The sequence below is a fragment of the Lytechinus variegatus genome, chromosome 13, assembly GCF_018143015.1.
Source record: "Lytechinus variegatus isolate NC3 chromosome 13, Lvar_3.0, whole genome shotgun sequence".
Taxonomy (NCBI): domain Eukaryota; kingdom Metazoa; phylum Echinodermata; class Echinoidea; order Temnopleuroida; family Toxopneustidae; genus Lytechinus; species Lytechinus variegatus.
The window spans coordinates 34,151,695-34,169,748 of NC_054752.1; the positions used below are offsets into that span (position 1 = coordinate 34,151,695).

Genomic DNA, 18,054 nt, shown 5'->3' on the forward strand with positions numbered 1-18,054 from the left:
TAAAGATAAGAGGAGAAAGAAAAATTATAATAAAGACGTGAGGCGAAAATTTGAAAATAGAAAAGCATAGGACAGTCCACCCCAACAAAATGTTGATGTGAATAAAAAGATAAAATCCAACAAGCATAAGACTGAAAATTTGAAATCGGATGTAAAATGACATTTTAAAGTTTCGCTTCATATCTCACAAAACAGCTATGATGTAGTCCTATACATCCCGGTCAGTATGCAAATGAGGAGACTGATGACGTCATCCACTCACTGTTTCTTTTATATGAAATAATATTCTATTTTTCTCCTAGTTGTCAAGTGAAACAACGATTAATTCCTCTTTGAACATTGAAATTATCGTTGCTTTAAATGCATGACGTAGGCCTACAGTAAATTTGGTCCTTAAGTCGCATTATTGTCAAATCTGTGAAATAGGCCCATTGTATAATTCAAACAATAAAACAAAAGAAATATAGTGAGTGAGGGACCATAGGCGGCGGAAGCGGAGGGGGGGGGACCTTTCCCCCTACATTGGAGGTGGGGGGGGGGCGGTCCCCCTAAATTTGTTGTTGATATAACCTTTTTTTGCTTGTCAATTTTGTTTCCTGCGTGCTGCGTCCCCGGCCCTAAATTCACGTGAACCCCCCCCCTGAAGTGTTTGTGGTCCTCCCTAATATTTAGGGTTATGACTTTTTTTTGTTTTTTGCTTGTCAAAAAAGTTTTGTGATCCACTGCTCAAATTTAGGTTGATAACCTTTTTTTTGGGGGGGGGGGCTTGTCTTTTATCAGGTGGATCTCCTCATGGGATCTCCCCTTCATTTTTTGGCTTCTGCAGCCAATATAATGTGAAGGACATCATCAACTGTCTCACTTGCATGTCTGAGGTTCGCATATTATTGTTTTGTGAAAAATAATCGAAACTGTCAAGTGTCATTACTTTCTTATTGTACATCAGATTTTGAAGAAACTTTCAGCATTATGCTAGAACTTTTGATTTTATTTATTAAAATCAATTTTTTTTCTGGGGAGGACTTAATTGACTTTTAATTTCATCTTATAGATTTTTGCTCGCCCTAAGACGCGCTATAGGCCTACGTCCTCACATGGCTTGTTTATACATGCATACCAAAAAACAATATAGGCCTATTCTCATGCAGTCATCGAACTTTCATAGATTCTTAATTTGATTTACAGTTACACAGCATGTTTTTTTGTAATAAAACGAACTTGTTATACATAAAATGATCAAATCTCTTTAAAATTCTGATAGAAATACTGTAAATAAAAACAAAAACAGATAACATGCAAAAAATAACATCTACATTAATGAAGCAATCATAATTGTAAAACCTTTAGTGTATTTTGATCCGGGATTTTGATTATAATTACTATGAGTGCTACTACTTCACTCACCACATATTTTCGACGGCATATTAAAGAAAGTGACAAAGCAAAACAATCTTCGGCAGAAATAGTGATCGAAAACTTGTGTACATGTATGATGATCTTTTATGCATGTTCACTCAAGCTTGACTTGACGAGGGATGTGTATTTTTATAAGGAAGTTAAATTATTTTATGTAGAAACAAAAAGAGGGGCGGGTCCAGTGGTCGAGATAATAACATCCTTTTCCCCCTTTTCATTTTTTGTTTGAAGGTTGGAAAATACGGTAAATCAAAGACGTGAAAGTCGGCCTAATTCGTGAGGTAACTATTTCCTTATTAACATTGTTTACTGAAGAATCTGCTGAAAATAATAATCAATTCAAATAGAATGACAAACTATGAGATATTTGGAAAATTGTTGGTTGGCTATTGATGACGGTTTTGGTCTGGAAACTGAATTATAACTGTTTAGTTTGTGTGTGTGTGATCGCTGCAACGCCCAACTCCAGGGCAGTGGTACCGGTACCGTAGTTGGTACTGTGGCGCGGCAGTGCCAGGCAGTGTGGAACTGCAACTGTAGACGGGGGCGCAGACCCGACCCGGGCGCCTTGGGCCGGCCGCAGCTGGCTCTCAGTCTCAATGCGCTGGGCATCTCCTTGCTAGGCCTAGGCTAGGGCCCAGTACAGGCATAACCTTGTTCATGATTGAATGAGTGAGTACAGGTGCACTTGAGTCTTGTCTTGGGCTTGGCATGAGCTGGAGGGGGGGGGGGGGCACTTACATTGACGAGTGGAATGTGGATACCATGCGCGACCCCCAATTCAAGATAGGGCATGTTTATGTCATGTTACGTACATAAATGTCAAAAACACAAAAATAAAGAAAAAAGGGTCTCTATTTCGCTAGGAAAGATACAACTTTAGGTTCAGATTTGTGGGGGTGATAAAAAAAATTAAAATGTTTTATAAAGGATGCCCTTTTTCCTCCAACATCTAGATCTAGGTCTAGGTGTTTAGAAATAAGAGTCCGATTTGCGCAAGCTGGGGAAGGTTGGGGCGTGGAATTATAATTTTGTAATTAATCCACCTACTATGTTAGTCCTAGTTCTACTGCCCCACATTTCCCTGCTCTTGAAAACCACTCTGCCACTTTCACAACATTAAAAATTTTATTACAAAATCAGTTCACTAATACTAGATCACAAACAAACAATCACAAACACCAGTACAACATTACACCAGACGGTGGCCTGTACTATTTCCAGAAGAATTAGAAAAACAAAGTATACATGGAGATGAATCATTTTAACAAACTTATGTCTACTTGTGAAAATTGGAACCAGCTATTAAAAATTCTCCAGAATTTAATTGTATGCAGGTTCCCATTTTCACAAGTTAGATATAAAGACAGTTCACTAGTGAAATTTTGTCAGAATCATCACTGATAAAGTAAATCTCATTTAAAGTGATTGGTTTGACTTTAAAAAAATCTGAGCTAGAAGGTCACACTTGTCACCTGTGTCTGTGATATGTTACAAAAATGAAGCCCAGAAAAAAATGCGTTCGAAAATAATTATTTAGTGCTTCAAAAATTGAAATATAAAGTGACCGGAACACCATCTTAATTTCATCCCATACAATTATGTGTACTATTTAGGCATCTGTAAGATGCCTATTTACAAAATCGGGTTTGCCTTGTAGTTTTAGCTTTTCATTCTCAATAATGGTTGTTTTCATGCATCATTAGTTCTAATACATGCACTTGTACACATGTTTCATCTTGGTTTGAGAATTTTTTAAAATCGGCTGCTCAAAGTTAAACAATACCTTTAATCTGTCTTTATACCTACTCTTCAAAATGGGGACCAGCTATATATGGAAAATTCTCCTGAATTATATATGCAAGATCCCATTTCCATGGGTAAAATAAATAAAACAGCTCTTACTGGTGAGAGTCATCTCTCAGAATCATCACTGACAAAATAAATCTCATTAGTAAACTAGGTTACTCTACTCTTCAAAATGGGAACCAGCTTGAACTCTGGATAATTTTCCACGCTGGTTCCCATTCAACGAGTAAAGAAAAGACAGCTATTAAATCAATCTTTTTGATCCAAGCTCTGTAAAGGATTTAGAATCAGCGCGCCAGCTTGAAGTCAACATGTAGATCGGGCAGAGATTAAAACAAGAGCTGGTCCCAATGCCCGATGTGGCTGAAATTCAAATGTTCGATTAATTAGATAATATTTGGAGATTATTCTGCTTATGATGGCATAGACTTGAACAATGTCATGACTCTGCCTTTACATCACTAAGTCTATTTTCATGAATGACCTGAATTATATAACACGGTCACCCTCATTTCATTTAACCTGTTGAAATTTTATGATATTGATGAACTGAAGAAATGATTGGAATGATATTTCATTTTTTGTTTATCTTAAGGTTACTTGGCAGTGCTGAGTTAAGAAAATGGCTCAGACAGGCATTCTTCTTCTTACTGCTCCGTTAAATCAGCTCCGTCAACGCATTCAGATCATCCTATCTAGTGCAGCAAAGAGCATACAACGAGTCCTGTATGTCCAAATTCAACCTGGACTAGAAATCACAGAGAATGGTTCCTCTCTGCCGTTCCCTGTCTCAAAGGAGCTTGCCAGTTTCATCACACAGGTTTACTCCTACTCTGGGAACTCACACCATTCTCTTGATGTCAGGATCTTACTCAGTAATATCTCAAGCAACTTGGCCGTCACTCCTTCAGGTGAATGATTTAATTCCCTACATTTTTAAAGATACAATATGATTCAATCAATTCATTTTGACACATTCTAGTGGTTTCACAGGGCTATAATTTTTTTTAAGTACATAGCATAAAAACACTTTTGAAGAGAATAGGTGTCAGATTCTTTTGAAAATTGTTCAATGAATGAGAAAGCCAGACAAGTTGTAGGAGTTCAAAAGATTTGGCTGGATTAAGAAGAGAGAGAGAGAGAGAGGGGGGGGGTCATGTGGCCTGTTTATTTTTTTCTATTGTAGATCAGATCTTACCTAGCAGTAGATTTACATACAGTCAGGCAGCATATGTCATCTACTTCGACAAATTGGCTAAATCTGATTTTAATCCACACTTTGCCACTTCTCGACCCAGGTGCTAAATGGGTACCCGGTAGGATGCGAAAGATATTGTATGTTTGATTTTGCCAGCGCCATAACGAGGCTGCGATGAATGCAAGGAATGCTCCCCAGGGAGTGGAAATTGTGAACTTTTCGTGCGGGATTGAAATGAATCCAATGACCGGGGTAGTAATATGCTGTAACTTGCTTTGAGCCATTCTGGGAAAAGCGCTTTATAAAAATTGGCTATTATTATTATGATTATTATTCTGAAAGTTGACAATGTGTTGGACATGTGTTTTATTGAGATATTCCATTCCTTAATTCACAGTACCGAGCCGCCCTCAGCTTCTCAGCTCGTCCCCCCAGCTGGTGATGACAGATAGTCTTCTGCCATCAGATCAGATTCTGAGACATCTATCACAATGGATCGTTATACCGCCAGAACCTCCAGTGGAAAAACTCTTTACCTCACCTTCTACTGATGAGACAAGTTCCAACACAGCTGGATCAACTGCAAGACTGGCCACATCCTCAGGGACAGAAGCAACAATGGCAATACAAGGTCAAGGAGACAGTGTTTTCAAGACGTACCGCCATGTTTGTCTTGGTGGAACCTTCGACAGGCTGCATGCAGGCCACAAGATACTGTTATCGGAGTCAGCGTTAAGGGCAACAGAGAAGATCACAGTTGGGGTTACCGATGGTCCGATGCTTGAAAGTGAGCAACATTTCAATGTTTTTATTAACAGCCACTCTTAATTGTCACAATACATTACATTGCACTGTTTCTGTGATTGTTGCTAATGCAAGAAACTTTAGGAGTATACTTGCCCAAATTGAGTGCCTTTTCAGTGTCTTGCAGATGTCTTGGCCACAGTCACATGAAATGGAGCCCAAGACATTAAGACCAAGACAGAGATCAGACATAAATGTGGCCTTACACAATGGGAGGGGTAGTGATGGGCAGTTGCCCCCCCCCATTAAAAAATTTTTTTTGGAGAGCTTTACACTTTTTTTTAACTTAAATTGTTCATAAAATTCACCAAAAGTGTGCCCAAAATCATTCATGATCACTTTTGAAAATGCAAAGGCACCCCTTTGACAAGCTTGATCGCATTGCTCCCCGTCCTCCCCCCCCCCGGCGGACAAAATGTCTGTGTACGGCCATGGACACAAGACACAATCACTGCCGTCTTAAGACACTCAACACTGATAGGCATTTTTCACTCTCTGCCCAGGAAAAAATGAAGTGATGGGCCAGAAAGAAGGAAGTACTCTGAATCTTTCGAGTGATGTAAAAATGTCAATATGAGTATATTAAATTGTATCTTGTCTTTGAAGACACTAGGATCATAAAAACATATGAAGTCTTGTTAACTTTACAATTAACTACAAGTATTAGTCACTGTTAATACGTACTGAAATATCCAATATTGAATAATATTTTTTTTTTTTCATTAATAGAGAAAACCTTAATGGAGCTTATCCTACCTCTCAAACAACGTTTGGAAGATGTCACTGGTTTCATCAAAGATGTGAAGCCTTGTTTACTACACAGTGAAGCAGTCGTACCAATCACAGATCCATACGGTCCTAGTATCACGGTCCCTGATATAGAATGCATTGTTGTTAGTGAGGAAACTAGGAAGGGAGGAGACAGTGTCAATAAACGTAGGGTTGAAAAGGTATATTTCCTCTTTCGTTTGTCGTCTTCAGTTATGTGTCGTTAGATTCCATGAAAGAAGTTATGACTCTCTTATAGTGTAGTAGGTTTCACGGTACACTATGTATCTTTCTTTGGCAAGTGTTGGTCCTGAAAAGGACCACCCAATCTCAACATTTCGCCGAGTGTGTTCTTGTCGTCTTCAGGAGAATGAGCAAAGTTAGTAAAAGCAGGCCTTATATACTCTGTCAAAGTTTTCAGGACCAACACTTGCCCAAGAAAGATACATGATGGTGTATCGTGAAACCTACTACACTGTTCTTCTTCGCCATGGAAACCTTCAGAAGTGATGACTCTCTTCTACAGTATATACACAAATGCCTGCATTTTCTTTTTCTATGTTGGTGAAGAATCGTCTACTCTTTCCAAGGCAGTCAAAATTGTGGAATTTCCAAATGTGTTTTGCCGGGATGGTGTATGGTGTGTAGTGCTCATAATGAAAATACTTGCGTATGAAACGCTATTGCAAATGTTATGCATGCTTTAGAGTAAAGGAACTCTGCTTAGTGTTGTTGCTGCTTTGCTTTAATACTCACCCAGGGAGTGGAATATGTGCAAATATCATTGCAGTGATGTCAATTTTTAAAGGAGGTGACGAGGCATTATAATGAGTGATAATTCTTAATCAGCAAGTTTATGTAAGTATGCAATATAATAGAAGAAAAAAAGGAAAAAAGAAATAAGAAGCTGCATCAATTGAATACATGTTCCTTATATCTGAAGAATGAAAGACTACCTTTTCTTCAATTAAGTGTTGATTATGAATGTAAATTTCAGGTCTTTCTATCTTTCCTTTGCAGAATATGTCTGAACTTGCCATCCATTCAATTGATATTGTACCAGACCAGAACCATGCTGAACACGAAGAAGCCAAAGTTAGTTCATCTTCCACCAGAGCTAGACTGCTTGGCAAGCTACTAAAACCAACAAAGGTTTGTAAATCCATTTCCTATAAATTAGTATGATATCGATCGATGGTGTTGATGTTGAGGCAATACAATTTCATGGAAGGCTTTTGTTTGGATTAATATCACCAGGGTTTAAACTAATCTCGGGCCAATCATTTTGTCAGGCATCAGTGTCCCTTATGCCGGCCTTCTTGAATATTGTATATGTGCTGTTAGTTTCTTGATTTTGTGCTGTGGTTTAAAATGTGCTCATTGGAAATGTTGCCTTGCCTCCCAAATATAAAACTTTAATGCCTGTGTCTCTCAGTATTGCATGTATGCTATCAAGGAAGTAAAAAGTATCATGCATAACTTAAAATGAGTTTTAGAGCCTATTGAAGAAGGCTGATTTGATCTTTCAAAACTTTCATAGCCTTCAAAATTTCTTTGCAACATTGCCATGTTGAGTGACAAAATAGTGTGGGGTGTGCATGAAATTATTCATTTATTTCAGCTCTTCATCCATTTCCAGAAACTATGAATAAATGGAGCCTGTGTTTGTTGTTTTACAGTTCAGTTTATTTGGTCAGTTGGGACAATAGTCAGAGTTTTGAGTGAGGTATCAATGAAGAGCTGAGGAAGAAGGGAGCAACCCTCTTGCCGATATGCACTGTATAACCTTTTCTTTTTACTTTGCAGATCGTAGGGGAGAAACCCATTCCATACATCATTGGTCTAACTGGTGGTATTGCCAGTGGGAAGTCATCGGTGTGTAGAAGACTTGAGGGCCTTGGTGCAGCCATCATAGACTGTGATAAATTAGGTCATCGAGCTTACGAGCCAGGGACACTAGCACATCAACAGATCATTGAAGAGTTTGGACAAGGTAAGTTAGGTTATTAAGCATACGAACCAGGGACACTAGCACATCAACAGATCATTGAAGAGTTTGGTCAAGGTAAGTTAAGTCATCGGGCATACGAACCAGGGATGCTAGCACATGAACAGATCATTGAAGAGTTTGGTCAAGGTAAGTTAAGTCATCGGGCATACGAACCAGGGATGCTGGCACATCAACAGATCATTGAAGAGTTTGGTCAAGGTAAGTTAGGTCATCGGGCATACGAACCAGGGATGCTAGCACATCAACAGATCATAGAAGAGTTTGGTCAAGGTAAGTTAAGTCATCGGGCATACGAACCAGGGATGCTAGCACATCAACAGATCATGGAAGAGTTTGGTCATCGGGCATATGAGCCAGGGATGCTAGCACATCAACAGGTCATTGAAGAGTTTGGTCAAGGTAAACCCAACTTCACTTGGCTTTCACATTGCTTCCATGAATTCCTGAGCAATTTAGTGTGTATGTTAAGCTTCGACCCTACATTTGTTCCTGCCTATCTGAAGATGATATGTGTATTTGGCTAAGACTAAGGGTTGTTATAGGAATCTTGGTTCAGAATAGAGGGAGGATTAGGAAGGAATGGAGAAAATGCATGCATTGTGGTAGGCATGTCAGGATCCCATGACCAAGGTAATAAGAACACTTAAAGGGGAATGAAACCCTTGGAACAAGTGGGTTTGTGTGGAAAGAGAAAAATCTAAGAATAAGATCAAAGAAAGTTTGAGAAAGATCGGACAAATGATGAGAAAGTTATGAGCATTTCAATATTGCGATCACTAATGCTATTGAGATCCTCATATTGGCAATGCGACAGATATGTGTGATGTCACCTGTGAACAACTTTCCTTTTGATGGACTATAAAGATGTTGTTGTATTGATGTATTAAATAATCATTATTGAAATCAAATTATTAAAATTTCTGTCTGTAAACCTTCTTTTTTTTTGCAGATGTACTTGGTGAAGATGGTAGAATAAACAGAGCAGTACTTGGACCAAAAGTATTCTCTAACCCTGCTAGACTACAGGCTCTTAATAAAATAGTTTGGCCCTCAATCCAAAGACTAGCTCAAACTCAGATTGATGAGTATACTACACAGGGTAAGATTAATCATTATCCTCAAACTTTGACATACACTTAATTTCATAAAATCTGTTGAAAAGAATATAGCAAAAGCATGTTTGAATTTAACCAAATTTGAGCCATGACCATTACAATAACATAAAAATGTACAGTTAATTGAGATGTTTCACCAGCAAAGTATACAGCATTATTTTGCACACTAGCACAAATCTGAATCGGGGAGGGTAATATATTCTGTATTGCCCTTGTTTGGTTTTCCACATAAACAACTACAGAAATATTGTGGGCAACATTGATCCATTATCTCATCCTGTGCTAGCAGGTTTTTCAAATGTGCAGAACTGTAGGCATGAAGTGACATGTGTCACAGTCGTTGAGCCTGGATTAAATACCTGTCTGAATAAATGAACAGATGAAACCAACATACAAAGAGGCATTATTTGAATCACACATTATACCTACATTATATGTTGCTATAGGTAATTGTAATATTGCTTGGGGCTAATTTGAGGAATGTCAAAAATAAAGCCCTTAAAACGATAATTACCTACGTCTAAAGAATTTGGACATTTTTATACTACTGCTGGCTTAATTTTGTTGTTCCCCTCAATATCTTGTTGAACTTTATTAATTTTACAAATGTATCATATTCTCTACCATTTTTGTTTCTGCAGGTAAATCAATATGCATTCTAGATGCTGCAGTACTATTAGAAGCAGACTGGGATCAATTCACTCATGAAGTATGGACATGTATTATTCCAAAGACAGAGGTAAATATTTATCTATTCATTCAAAGGAAGGGAAGGAATGAAGGATCCAAAATCATAAATATAAGATTTTTCTTGTTGTGACATTAAAATGTCAAAGAAACTGGCTTACAGCAATTAAGATTTGTGGATTATTATGTACCCAAGCATGAGTATGGGGTGTAGGATTTTGGAATTTTGTAAAGAATAATGAGAAATAGACTTCATTTTTAAGAGTCTCGTGTATTGCATGCTAGAATTCATGTGGAGGCCTAGCACTGACGTCAAATTTTGGTACGTTGGTGGTGATTTTTTCCCTGATTGCTGAGGAAACATGAATGCTTTTAAGCAAGTAACCAGAGGACCGATGGCTTAAGGTCCTCTCTGAGGGACCTGGTGATGAGGATTAATGCCTTACCAAAGGGCACTAGCACACCAAGTGAGAAACGAACCTGGGTTACCGGAATCCGAAACCCCACAGAGTGAGCTATTGTGACTTGGTGATGACTGAAGACTTTTATTTTAGTATCTTGGCAGTTGGATGAAATAAATGAGCTTCATTGAACCAAGTGCACATATCTGTTGCTATGTCTGGCAGGCAGTACAGCGGATCATGGATCGGGATGGTCTGGTTGAAGAGCGGGCTCTACAGAGGATAGAATCTCAGATGACCAATGAAGAAAGAATCGCTAGGAGCAATGTAGTCCTATGTACTATCTGGGAACCAGAAATCACACAGAAACAGGTAAACACCTTAACACCTAGATTAGTAAGTCTTTAGTCCAAGATTTTAGATTTGTTTTAATCTCTGTTGAATGGGGGTGGCCGGATTCTCCTCACACTCTTGGCTATCACCTTCATATCCTCTGTCCACTCTGCATGATTTATTGCATCTTCCATCCTCGACCCAAACTTCATACTCCCTTCCTCCACTTCTCCTTCCTTTTGTCTCTGGCCGTCCCCTCCTCGAACCACCCACCCTGATCTCAAAAGCCCTTCTCAACACATGTCCACCATCCCTCATCAGCACATGCCCATATCAACATACCCTATTTTGATTCGCCCACCACTTCTTCCAAAGCCAACATCTGCATAAAGTTTCAACTTCCATGGATCGTTATGTCACAGAGTGGACACAGGCAGGGAAGAGTAGACATTAAGAAAAAAAAATTATCCTTCCAATTAAGCATCAGGTACCTTTCTCTACTCCAATAAGTATCTGTAACATTAAACATCCATTCAACCAAAAAAAACAACAACAAATGATTGCAATTGTAGGTCTATGGCAAACCCTGTAATAAAAATCATTATCAATCCTAAATATTGATTTTATATCTTGTCATTTTAAAGGCCCCATCCAGTTTTCACTTTTGTTATAAGTCTTATCTATAACATCAAGCTATGTTGTTCTTTCAGGTTGAGAGAGCTTGGTCGGGTCTCCAGTCACGTATTCAGGAATCTAGTAAACCTGAGCAACCTAAGCTATGAAACAAGCCTTTTTAAACTCCTTCTGTAGAGCTGAGGTTAAAGAAAGTTTCATCCTTACTTTAGGGGAGCTCCTTTTATCAAGGGACCAAAGAGGGTAAACAATTGATGTGGAAACGAATGAAGGAAACTCAACAATGTTCATGATGTAACAAGGTAATATTTGTGGTTCAAACTCTTGATGAAGATGATGATATTTTAGATCATGTTAACATTCAAAGGTGCAGACTGGGTCAGAGGCAACTTCTTTAACATTCAAAGGTCTGATTGGAATTATCGGAAATTTCTCTGTTGTAATACTACTAAAATCTGTTTATTGCACCCAACATCTCACTTAAACACAGTTAAGGCCGCATAATTTGACTTTCTGCATAAATCGCCATAGTCAAGCCAATTTTACAGACCTGGATCTCATAACACAAAGGTTAGGAATTAATAGTACACTTGATTTTCACGATTAATTGTACATTTTAGTCAGTGGAATCGATCGTAGAAAAATGTTCTACGATCATTACTAAGATTTGTGGGTAACTTTGCCAATTCGTCCACTCACCACATGGTCTACCTTCATTTTGTCTAATGCCATTCTGTCCATCAACATTTCGTCTAACAACCATTTGGTCCTATAACCATTTGGTCCAATCTTCACTTCGTCTGATCACCATTTCGTCTATTACCATTTCATCTAATAGCCAGTTGGTCTAATACCCATTTTCTTTTCATTCATTTTGCACAATTAACACTTACGTTTAATTAGACCAAATGGTATTTGGACTAAATGGCTATTGGACCAACTGGTTATTAGACGGAATGGCATAAGACTAAATGAAAGTAGATCATGTGGTTAGAAGATGAACTATTGATAGAACAAATGGTAGTAGACAAATTCAAAATAAATCATTTTGTGTTATGGGTCCCAGACTATGCAAAACATGTCATTGTCCATTTTAAAGTAAAATATCTCTATGATCTCACGATAGTTGACTATCAAACACAATCATCCGACCTGTACTTCCAGAGAGCTATTTGGTGTTAATTTCTTTAGAGAATTTTCTTGTAACAAATCACAATGCCAGTATTCCTAACACACATTTGAAAATGAATAATACTATATGATGCTGTAATAAGTACTAGTAATGAAATTACCATGGAGCTCCATGTAAAACATGCAATAAGTCAGTGCGATGATGTATGTATTTCACCGACACCACTTTAAACATTGTCATGTGGAAAAGAATCCACATGACTATGAATGTCATGTTCACGATGCATAAGAAGTGCACTTCTCTACAACTTTTGAAAGTATATGTAAAAATTATTGAATGAATTTGCTGAAAGTTAATTGTGTCTGATAAACTTGGAAAGAAATTCTGTAAATTTTTAATAATGGTGCTTCAAAACTGAATATTGTATCTGTAACAGCTGGAATTATCCATGTATATTAGTTTCGTAATATGTGGAATAGTTGGTGTCATATTCATGCCATGTTTAATGGTTGTCCAAAAATGAATGTAGAGAAATTTATACATGTATATATGGTGATGGGAAATATTATATTTAATGTGCCTTTATTTTATGCAATGCATATATTGCTGCTAGAGTGACAAAACTATGTGTAAATCTCAAATACAAATGCTCAAGACTTAAAGAACATAATAATCATAATTATATTCACGATAATCATAACTGCATTGGTATCAGGCAGTTTAAGAAACAAATATTTCTGAGCACTGCATGTTTCTACTTTGACTTTACAGTGTAGCGCAATTACTAAACTTAAACTCTACCAATTTCAAGTTAATTGATATTCATGCTGCTGTAAAATTGGGGTTCCTAACTGTAGTGTTATAGCTTATAATTCATGTACATGTAGTAGGAGTATTCACTAGTTAAATTGAGGGTTAAGACCCTTGCTAATAAATAGAGTCTCATTTGATCCAACATGCATCTGATGAATTTGTGATTAATACCTCCTTCAAATTTCATGATGAACTATTGACTCACATAGGGATAGATTACCAGAGTTACCTTATCCAGACAAGTGGATGGTTAAATGTTTATTTGGCTAGTAGTTTTAATTTATTGTGTTACAACACTATGAAATGGTGGGAGATAAAAAAAAGGGGCTTGATTTTCCACTGGAAAAAAAACGTGGAACTTAAAGGTGTGTATGTAAGAGGTTTTATAGACAATACTTTCCATTTAGACAATGTAATATCAGGGCGCCGTTTCATAAAGCTGTTCGTAAGTTAAGAGCGACTTTAAGAACGACTGGTGATCCTTTCTTATACGCGCCCATTGCCAATGAATACATCATTTATCACAAGAACAGCTTTATGAAACACCCACCTGGTATATGTAGCTACGTACATGTAATGATGATGGAAATTGGTGCATGTACATAGTATGTTTTGTTATTAATGAAAATTAGTACTGTACCTGCAAGTTTTGTTTCCCCTATGCCTAATAAGTTATAGGGAAGCGATGAATAGTGGATTGTGTTAAAAGAACGATACAACTCATTTGCCTAACTACTCGTGCATTCCAAAATTTAATGAACTTTTTATTAGTACCAGGATCTGATATTCCTTGAGTTGTATAGGTGTATTGGAAATTTGATGACTTAAAAAAAATGTAGGTAAGAGAGTTTTTGCGATGAGCTTGGTCCTATGCAATGTTTCAGCTTGTGACAGTCTACCATAAGTTTTTTTTAAACATGATTTACTAGCACTTGTAGGTTGTTTAAAGGAAGGAGTTGCTCCTGTGAATATGTCACCTATTTCTCCTTCAGATACCCTGCTTATTGGGGAGCTCTAGATTTGTCATTGATGAGGCAGAATCTTGTGATTTTGAGTAAATCATCTTTACTGTGCATGAATAAGAAATAGAGCTCACCGTTACTTGGAGAAAAGATTAATTCCTCATCATGGACTGGGTTGTGAAATCTTAAGCCCAGCAGACACTACACGATCTGCTGGGATGTGATTTTCAAAGAAATTGTAATAGCATTTCTTATGAACATTCCACCCTATGATATCTAAATGATCAAAGTTATGAATAGTGGTATGAATACTAAATTTGAAATTCCAGTCTATAGTGAGGAATAAATGCAAAGTAAATTTCAAATCGTATTGACATCATTATCGGATGTGACTTGAAGCAGATTTGTACTTTACCTTGACCACAATGCTTGCAGCAAAGCAAAATTCTGATTTCAGTGTTCCTAGCATAATACTGTTCACAAATCGCATCGTAGTCGGATTGTGTAGTTTATTCGGACTTGAAGCTCTCTACATTGAACTCGGTAGAGAACTTCGTATTAAGGCTTATTTTGTTATTCGGTGATGAATTATACAATGTATGAATGCTTCATCCTTGTTTATTTGAATGGTAGTTTTTTACAAGGTCTGTCCTATGCAAGGAAATATTAATGTATTCAGTACTTTGACTAAGTCAAGCAAGTATGTCCCACCTATCTATTGGTATGTTTAGATTTCAAATGTGAGATGGTCAGCTTCAAATTTCTGTTGCGTATGTTTTTCATATTTGTAAGTGAAAGAAAACTGCACAAATTCCTGGACTTTCACACCTAAGTCATCTTGATAAATTACAGTGGCTCCCCTTTGACTTTGTGGCATACGCCTGTAATTCTAGCTACACTGTACATTGGGCCCGGGGGGGGGGGGCACTTCCATTCACGAGTGGATACCATGCGCGACCATAAGGTCTCGAAAAGCACCCTAAACACGTAATTTCCATATTCTGAAAATGCACCCCTTAACAAGTATTGGCGTGTGAAACCCTACCCTTAACAAGTATTGGAAGCAAACTGATACTCTTGGCAAATATTCACTGAAATGAACCCCTAAACAAGTATAGGAGTGTTTATTTTACCTTATTTGGTTTAGTACGACCCAACCTTCTACATGTACACCTCGCGCAAATCGGACTCTAAACACGAAGTGTTGGGGCAAAAAGGACATGCTTTATAAAACATTTTAATTTTGTTTTATCATCCCCGCAAATTCGACCCTAAACACGTAATTTTCGTAGCAAAATAGATTCCCTTTTTTCATTATTTTTGTGTTTTCGACACCCTTATCACGTTACGTACGTAACGTGTCCTATCGTGAAAAAGACATCCCTTTTACGTGTTTTTTGGGTCGCGCATGGTATCCACTCGTCAATGTAAGTGGCCCCCCCCCTCCCCCGGGACATTGGGGAAGTTACAAATTGATGCAGAGGTTCGAGCACTGATAATGTCTCTTCAATAGTGATGTTAAATGTTGGTTCCAGATGTAAATGATCATATCTGATTGATACACGTCTGTTAAAGTTCAAACACACGATCTTGTCACGTTTGAGTGAATGCTAGGATATTTAAAAACTTGTTTCTCTAGTTTTGTTACTTGTTTATTAAACTAGTTTCTCAACTTGTTTTTTTTACCTTTTACTTGTTTATGCCATAATTTTGAGCCTATGTTTCAACTAAAATCAGGGTTTAATTATGATATTTGTTTTATTGTTAATTCTGTTCTATTCTGTTGTATCGACTAGGCTTCTACAAATATAAGAAAATATTGACTACTGAGGTCATATTGCACTCATATTTTGACTCATTCAATATGATCTTGGGCCCGTTGCGGAAAGAGTTGCAATCATCGCAACTCTAGAAAACATGGGCAACTTGGTTTTCAACCAATCTAAAGCGCGCATTTAGGACTTGCGATTGATTTTTTGGCTTGCGTTTAAACGCAACTCTTTCTGCAACGGGCCCCTTGAGGTTTTGCAATCTTTGAATTTGTCATTATTTCTGTCTTCTTAATCCTAGTCAGTATAATATACTTTCTTTTTCATTATAGTATACTTTCTTAAGAATTGATTTTTTTTTATTCTACGCATTTTGCAGTCTGTTATCTTCTGTGAAAACAAGAATGATGAAACTCACAATTTGATTGTCAGGTATTAAAGGTCAAGTCCACCTAAGAAAAATGTTGATTGAATCAAAAGAGAAAAATCAGACAAGCATAATGCGGAAAATTTCATCAAAATCGGATTTATAATAAGAAAAATATGACGATTTAAAGTGTTGCTTATTTTTCGCAAAGTAGTTGTATTCACAATTTAGTCCCATGCAAATGAGAGAATCGATGGTGTCCCTCGCTCACTGTTTCTTTTGTTTTTTGTTTTTTGAATTGTACATTATTTCAATTTTTGCGGATTTGACGATTTGGACGAACTTGACTGGACCATAAAATGTTGAGCAATGGTAATTCATCATGTTTGATGATCCGATTTTGATGAAATTTTCAGTGTTATGCTTGTTGGATTTTTCTCTTTTTATTCAAATCAACTTTTTGTTGGGGTGAACTTGTTCTGTAAAGAATTAGAAAACAAAATGCAAATTAACATCTTGAAAGCACAACCATTAGTGCAGCAGCATAATGTTATTCAATGCCATTTATTTTTTCTTGTTATTATCATTTTGATTATGAGTTTCAAACCAAATGTGCAATATGATCTTCATCAGTGTGATAACCTACTTCAGATATAAAGTGTAGTTTCACTTTTCAACTTGCAACTTGTTTTCCTTTGCAATAATCTTTTTGATGAAGAATGTAAAATATATCTCCCAAGGCATTTCAGCCTTCAGTTTCATCAATACATAGAGCAAGGAAAGACATGTACATTTTTCTTGAAATCCTTTATAGCATTTTTTTTATTGTGGTATGAAACTTAATAAGGCTATTACTAGTTGGATTGCAAATTACATGTAGCCGAGACATATTTTTGCAAATTGCTACATTATCTCTCAGCATTTTTAATATCTAATGCTGACATCCTAGTATTCATAAAAATTTAATATTTCTAAAGTTTGATATTTGTTCTCAAAGAGAATTTGGAATGGTTGTATGTTGTAAGCCAAATTATTAAAAATGATTATTCTAAAGATGATAAAATGAAATATATATATGAATATAATCAATTGAAAATAAACCTAATTTGTTTGTGTATGATTTCTCACACTCTCTCAATTGGTCATTTGTTTTAGTCATTGATTTTAGAAGTTTGTAGCAGACAGTAGCCTTACAGATGCAATTACTTGATGTGTCATTTTATTTTCATTTTCTATCCCCGTACCCACTTCATGCTTCTCCAGGAAACATTTATATTCCAGGGGCCCATGTCATAAATACATTGTTACTATGGAAACTACCATGGTAACAGGGCTCAGCAGCCAATCACAATCGAGGTTTCCATGGTAGTAACAATAATGGCAAAGTCACCATAGTTCTAATTCTTTATGGGAATGGGCCCCAGGAATATAAAAATGATTGCATGTGTTGCATACAATTTACCATTTTTCCCAAAATAAATCAAACCGAATTAATTTTATTGGTTTTATCAAGGCATGTCAGCCCATCCCAGTTTACAGTATTCAATGATATAATAGATTATCTGAATATATAACGTTTATTGTTGGTTTCACAATGTCTATAATTTAAGTCCAGACTGTACAGCAAGAATACCTGCCCCCATCAAAGCTTACATTATTATACATTATTATAGAAAGAAATGTTTGATCTCTTGTTTGTCCGAAATGAAATCTGTTCCATCAATTGCTTCAAAAGCTTTTGTTTGCAATCTTGATTACGATAATTATTTTTTTAATTAATAAGTCATTATTTTAAAAGGTTTGGAGATGTGAAAGCAATGGGGAACGCATCGTCCT

General features: G+C 36.8%; 1 protein-coding gene across 2 annotated transcripts; it reads left to right on the top strand.

Moving 5' to 3' along the window:
• The first annotated feature begins 1,614 nt into the window (after positions 1–1,614).
• LOC121426709 (bifunctional coenzyme A synthase-like) lies at positions 1,615–11,930 on the top strand. Of its 2 annotated transcripts, XM_041623082.1 has the most exons (10): positions 1,615–1,697; positions 3,821–4,136; positions 4,821–5,210; positions 5,957–6,177; positions 7,016–7,147; positions 7,802–7,988; positions 8,956–9,105; positions 9,763–9,860; positions 10,435–10,581; positions 11,253–11,930. In XM_041623082.1, exons 2-10 carry the CDS (start codon positions 3,848–3,850, stop codon positions 11,322–11,324), a joined length of 1,686 nt encoding a protein of 561 aa, XP_041479016.1. In that variant the 5' UTR covers positions 1,615–1,697; positions 3,821–3,847; the 3' UTR covers positions 11,325–11,930. The 2 variants fall into 2 exon arrangements, with proteins under 2 accessions (XP_041479016.1, XP_041479017.1); XM_041623083.1 differs by lacking the exon at positions 11,253–11,930 and having other exon boundaries at positions 10,363–10,494.
• The last annotated feature ends 6,124 nt before the right edge of the window (positions 11,931–18,054 follow it).